We start from the raw sequence: 6923 nt of genomic DNA, 5'->3' as shown, positions 1-6923 counted from the left end.
AATTATCAGAGCAATTGGAAGCTATACTGTGTGAGTGAAAATGGGAATGACATGGGAGGTTTCAAATGTCCAAAACATAGTACATACACACTCTTGTTGAAACTGCTATAGTCCGAGGATGATGCACATAGAACAGATGTTAAGTTCGGCCTTATCAAACAACATTGGACATTGTACCTCGACTTTGCCAAAAATACAAATACAGCTCTTACAATGTGTAATGTGTTCTTTTCTTTCTCCCCCCTTTATTAAATGGAGAAGAGGTGTTGGATAGTATGTTTTTGGACAACTAAAGGGTGAAATTGTGTGTGAGGCCAATCATTACGAGGAGATATTACAGGTAGAGAGAGGCAAAAATGCAACAATATATTCTAACATTGTTCTATTGTGAGTTTGTGACTCATTGTTCTCCCCATTCATTTATGAAAATATATTATCTCGTAAAATATTCACTGATCTGCAGATTATGCAAAACACAATATTGACGTAGAGATGAAGTCAGAACCTTTTGGTTTGTTTTATTGAGATGATAAATAACTAATTGTTTGGTAGCCTAATGTAATATTTTGTCAACATATTGTGACCGTATTGTTAAAATAGGCTACACTTATTATATACTTAATACTTAATACTTACTTAGGCCTACTTAATTTAATTATAATACTACATAACATGGCAATGTAGTAACCTATGTAGAATTATGGCTTCACTTATGAGATATGAGTTTGTGTGCCAGGCTTTAGGCCTATAATGTTGTATTTCATAAAACATTTGTATGATACTTAACAATTGCTTGCATGTTTAGATAAATGTACAAAATTGACAAACTGAATTATTTATTTTATATTGCCTGCCCTGCAGTAAGCATAGTGCATTGTTCATTGTAGTGAGCTTATACAATTTAGGCTTTTGTCTGAATTCAAACAAAAGCGAGAATTATGAAGATAGTATCTACTGTATCTAGTTTAGAGAGACCAACCAAGAGAGCATTATGCATGGAAATAATCTCTTACAACAGATCAGTTGTATCTGAGCTTGCATTATAGGGGTTCAATTCCCACCAAGGCATCAGTAGACAGATATTGTAAATGCAACATATGCACTTTGCAGGATGAGAGAACACACACACACAAACACACACACACACACACACACACACGCACGCACACGCACACGCACACACACACACACGCACACGCACTGACTGCACTGATGTTTAGCCTAGACTTTTCCTTCATTCACCAGAAATCCCATGCTACAGTCTACATTTTCCAACTGTAGGAATAATACGAATATTGATATTCTGAAACCAATATTTGGGGTACGCTTACGACTGAGGAGTAGGTCGAAAATACAGTACGTAAACATAAACACAGAAAGATAACTTCACAAAGGGGCTGGTGGCCATCTGATCACAACTGCCCAATACTTGCAACTCCGATGCTTAATTAATTGTCTGTTTAAGCAAGATTCGTATATTATTAGAAATGTTTGTCGTTTGATAATCGTTTCTAAAAATGGACTGGCATGCTGCTGTCTTTTTTTGTAAGTTTAATGATAGGCTACACAGAACTCCATCCAATCCTTACCGTTCGATCGCCTGACAATATTCTCCAAAAAAGTGTTCTGAGGGGCCACAAGTCCTCTGCGACCCCCTGCCATCCTGTCGCTTCACTCAGTGCTCCGTGGGTGCATGGATAAGGAGGGAGATCTTCTATCCAGGGGCGTAGCGCTGCTCCAGACGTCTCTCTTCATGGTCTCCCCTCTTTTGAGACGTGATGCGGGTAGTTGGGGAGGGTTGTGTGCTGGGATGGATGTGGTGTACGGTGCAAGAAGAGCATCCCTGCGCATCTCGGGGAAGGAAAACAACGCGTGAGCGCACATCAGCATGGACGCGCATGGGAGTTTAGGAGGAAGGAGGGGCCGTGGGACCAGATTCTGACGAGTTAATACAATACAATATGCTTACGGGTCCATCTGCTGGCCATGCGACAACACTACACTTAATTAACACGCGTCCCAGCTAATGCACTGTGCGAAATGTGAATGCGACAAATTAATCACCCACCTGACCACCATTGGTCGACTCGGTGTCAATGGTCAACGACGCATTTTGGCCACATTAGCGGTGGACCATAAATGTAAAGCCCAGAGCTTCAACTCCCAAGACAGACAGGCTAAAGACAACAGCATGTTCTTATTTATCCCATGGGAAAAAACATTCAAGAGCCTAAAGAGAAAGAGAGGGAGGCTGGTCGGTCACTGACAGAAACCGTAATGTCCCAGCACAGCTAACAAACGGGTGGGGTGGGTGGTGTCACTGTGGTGACTGGGACTGGGAGGGAGGGAGGGAGGGAGCCAGCCAACACACGCAGGCAGCCATCGTTCGATCACGACTCGCGTCCCACAACGACGTACAGTAGGCTATACTGAAGAAAGATGGGGCTGAAGCCTGAATTGCGGAATGCATGCTTTGAGATGGCGAGGAAACTATATCCATCCTGCCACTCTCTTCTGGACTGCGAGTCTGACTCTGCGACATATGGAGAATTTCTCGCATTTGAATAGAATCAGAAGAATATTATTGTCATTGTATAAGATGACATTGATTGGCAATCCAGTTCAAGTGCATTAAATAGTATTTAGACTGTATGGCGAGTAATTTAATAATTTACAGTATTTCGACTTAGGCATATTGTATGATAAGCCATCATGAATATTATATAGCTTTAAAAGTCCGGTAAATTGGTGGACTATACTGATTGAAGCAAGGTAGACTGCATTTGTTCCATTTCCACCAATGTGTAGCTTAATTATGCTGGTTGCTGTAATGGTAGAAATTTCAGGGCCCAGGGGACACTTATGTAAGAAAATAACACCCCAATTTTTAAAGTGTGATCACTAAACCATTATCTATGCAACTGTATTGTCTGTCAATACCATTAGTATAATTATTTGGGTGCTTTTACAATATATTTCTTTCACTTTTTTGAACCCTTGAAAAGGCATCAAATCATACACTGAATGCCATGCCTGCCATTCCATAACAGCGAGCATTTAATATAAAATGTATTACATCTACAAATAATTCACTTTAAAGACAAGATATTAATAAATATGGCGTGCATTGCAATGTAAATTATGTATGGTCAGTTTGTCACTGCCAGATTGTTTCACATTGACACTATGAACACACAATGAACAAATGACACAGCTGACATGATTGCTTATGTTTTTACGATATGGCAATTTATTATGAATTTCAGCAATCCAGCTCCCAGGGGTCTAGCACATTTTAAACAGTAAAATATACTTGTCGCTTGGCTGATACAAGCAAGCCAGTCCAAACTACTTTACATATTAATAAAAAAAGAACCTGTCCGCATGACTAGTGTTTCTTATGGGACAGTGAAATGTTGGTCAAACAACTCCCCTTTTCTGCGTGACAGAATTAATATAGTCTGGATTTGGTTCATAAATCAGCAAGATACTTTTAAGAGACCCACTGCCAGCATTAATCGGCATACAAAACAGAGATTGCCTACATACATAAGTTACACAGTCACTCATGACACAGGATATTATAAAGTATGTCACAACTGAGCAGTTAACTTGACCATGTCTTGGTAGTGTTCAGATGACCCAGGTGGTCTGTGATGTACTTGTGTTCGGGAAAGTTCCTGCCGAAGTTATTGTCCCTGATGTTGTTCCACCGCTGTGCTCTCCGCTCGGCGCCATGGCCAAACTCCTGCTCCGGAGTCATGTACGGCCTGCTGATCCAGTACTCGTTCTCGGCCTCGCGCTCCAACTGCGCCACCATGTTGCGTTTCATCTGCCACGTGATGGGCCGAAATCGACGGTACTTTCCGATCCACTGTTTCCCCGGGACACCTTTCCGCAACAACGCCATGGTCAGAAACATGATGATGGATGTCTGGAAAGACAGGTCACAGGAGGTGTCAGGATAGAGACGGTACACTTGTACACATGCTTTGGGGGGTCCCAGAATTCAGGAATACTGGACCGCTATACATGAAAGACTGGAGAGAATAGCGGGCCTACACATTCCTTTTTCACCCAGTCTGTTCATTCTGGGGGATCCTGCCACATTGAGGCACGTTGCTCCTCCTTTAGCTGAATGGATACAAACGGCCATCATGTCAGGTAGGAGGCTGCTGGTCAAGGACTGGAAGGCCCCATCTGCACCGGCACCGTCCCTTTGGGACGCCTCAATGGGACTAGTGGCCGCTTACGAACGACTGTCATACAGGCTGCTCAATAGAATGGACGACTATGACTTAAAATGGGGCTTTTACCATTATGCATGTATCAGGACTCTAGCTCTGAGTGAGCTCTGAACGAGCTGCAATGTTGGAAAAATATATTGAAGAACTATGTCTGGAATTGGGGCTGGGGTGGACTGCGGGATATTTCTGTGCATCTATAGTATTGTATTGTTTTGTTTATTTTGTTATGTGTTTGTTATGTTCCTTTTTTTGTGCATCTATTCTGTAGTATTGTATTGTTTTGTCTATTTCTTTGGTTGTGTCTTGTCAATGTTTACATATTGAAGAAAATAAAGAAAGTACAAATCATAAAAAGAAAGCCAGGTCACAGTAATGACTTTTGAGTGATAACAATAATTTGCCACCAAATAGCAAATTATAGACAGTAAAAGCATCAGTGTTAAAGGTTTCTGTATCGTTACAACTTGCGCACAGTTACGAGTACAGTATTATTTTGTTCTGGTTTCCTCAGACACTGATCAATTTGGAACTCTTAGTGTACACAATGTGACCAAATTACACTTTAAGGGTACCTGACCATGAGTGAGGATCAAGTGGTATTATCTATAGCTAAATGCATGTGGACAACATTGAACCTTCATTGTCATGTTGAGGTTATTCTGCAGATGTACGTATATCGAGTCTCGACCTATAGAGTATAGAATATATAGCTGCCTTATATCCCATGCATGGGGAACACAAATTGCCAGGTGCTTTGTAGTTGGGTGGAGTATAATTACTCACACCTGACAATGTAGTGTGCCCCATACCTGCTTCACTGAATAAGTTTACATGTGTTTAGTCAGGCAGTACAACTAGCTGCTGTAAAATGTCGGCCGCTGTGTGAATCTATAGGACATGTTTTCTGACATAACTTTTTTGACATTTGACATGACAAAGAGGAGCTGACCCCAGGTTTGGTGTGTAGTGTACCAGTGTACCTACAATAATATGATGTGCTGCAATGGAGGTCATTTGGGAATCAGAGGGCCCCGGTGGAAAAATGTACAGGTAACATTGGTAGTATTTTGTCAGATCAAATGTTACAATTTTGAAAAATGGTCTTATGTTAAAAGCATAGGCCTATTACATGATGTGAACATGCACGGTACATTATCAGACTTACCGGTAATTTTATCCTTCAACTTCTTATACCCTAATATTAGACCTTAAATTGTCGAATGTTTAAGCATGTTCTAATCATGTATACTTTAACCCACTTTTACTTTAAGGGGGTGCCACTGCCCACTAACTTGGTGGCACCCACCTATCCCCCGGGCCCACCTGGTCGTAAGCAATTTACCGTAGATGCTATCCCCCCCCCCCCACTTTTTACCTCCTTTATGTTGAATTCCTGTTCTGTTCTTTGGCTAAACTAGACCTGTACGTGCCCGTCATGAGCTACCGGCCTACTTGAGAACGATGCAACTTGGGAACCTTTTTGATTGATTGATTGAAATATTTATTAACAGTTTGTAGAATTACAGTACATTTCAAGCACAAACTCAATACAAAGACTGTTAACTGTGAGTGGACGACCCAATTAAGCATTACACTTGTTATTACAACAGGGTCCACATTGTTCAATTCATCAAAACATTTAGAGACATACAAATAGACACTACTATGTAGTTAAAGAACAGAACAGGAATTCATCATATAGGAAGCAAAAAGATACATATACACTAGGGTTAATAATAACCCTTGTCAACTTGTCATAGCACCCGTTTTAACCATCTGTCTGTGTCCCTTTTGTGCCCATACTGTATATGGAGATCTCTGTCTGTAGTATCAATACCCGTTGTCACGGCACCCATTTTAACTGTCTGTCTGTGTCCCACATGGATGGAGATCTCTGTATTTGTCTGTCTGCCTGCCTGTTGTCTGAAGAGTGCAATCAAATGGCTGAGGCAGAAGTGGGGAAACATAGTAGGATAGATCTATATTTGTACGTCTCTAAATGTTTTGATGAATTCAACAAGGTGGACCCTCTTGTAAACAAGCGTAATGCTTTATTGGGTCGTCCACTGCAGTTAAGTCTTTGTATTGAGTTGTGCTTGAAATGTACTCATAGCATGGGACTCACTCCCAGAGTCTCATGCTATGATATACCGGTATGTTCAAATTCAGAACAATAAAAAAGTCTGTGGTACAGACAACTAAAAATTGAACTCGGGAAATCTGTTATCAGTGACACCGTTATTAAAACCATAACCCTATAGCTGATAGCTGTCCTGGCCAAGGACATCCGACCGCTACCATTCGGCACTATAGTGGAATTGGGAAACAAACCACATAACGGTTCCTTACCTTACAGTTTGACCCGATTAAGTTTTCTCAATATGAGCAACTTCTATTTCCATTCAATGACAGGCGACTATATAATTCCAAATCGTTCCAAATGAAATGCCCGATCGTGCGTCTAAAAACACTTCCGGTCAGTGACGTCTACGCCTCTACGGCCCATGTTAGGGATCAAAACAGTCGAAATAGGGTGAGTCTGACTAAAGCGCCATCTACCGTCAACGACGGGTAAAAGTTGTAGAACTACCGTATCTATCTTTCATAATTATGCAACGTCACAAGTATTAAGTAAGTAACTAAGTATTAAAGATAAGTTCATTAGTCTGCAGTTTT

The 6923-nt window shown here is 41.1% G+C and overlaps 1 protein-coding gene across 1 annotated transcript; it reads right to left on the bottom strand.

Moving 5' to 3' along the window:
- Window positions 1–3227: 3227 nt before the first annotated feature.
- On the bottom strand, window positions 3228–6730 carry LOC308328084 (large ribosomal subunit protein mL63-like). The gene is made up of 2 exons (XM_080781776.1): window positions 6597–6730; window positions 3228–3934 (listed from the first exon to the last, which is right to left on the bottom strand). The coding sequence occupies exon 2, from the start codon at window positions 3920–3922 to the stop codon at window positions 3608–3610; it is 315 nt and encodes a 104-aa protein (XP_080637902.1). The 5' UTR covers window positions 3923–3934; window positions 6597–6730; the 3' UTR covers window positions 3228–3607.
- Between the last annotated feature and the right edge of the window lie 193 nt (window positions 6731–6923).

Source organism: Protomyctophum bolini, assembly GCF_963924005.1.
Source record: "Protomyctophum bolini genome assembly, chromosome: 14".
NCBI classification, from domain to species: Eukaryota; Metazoa; Chordata; class Actinopteri; order Myctophiformes; family Myctophidae; genus Protomyctophum; species Protomyctophum bolini.
Note: the sequence above shows the minus strand (reverse complement) of the source record. Positions and strands in the feature narration are given on the sequence as shown.

Bases quoted from the DNA above. Each gene is read 5' to 3' on its own strand.
- LOC308328084 (XM_080781776.1), bottom strand. From the start codon at position 3,922: ATGTTTCTGACCATGGCGTTGTTGCGGAAAGGTGTCCCGGGGAAACAG.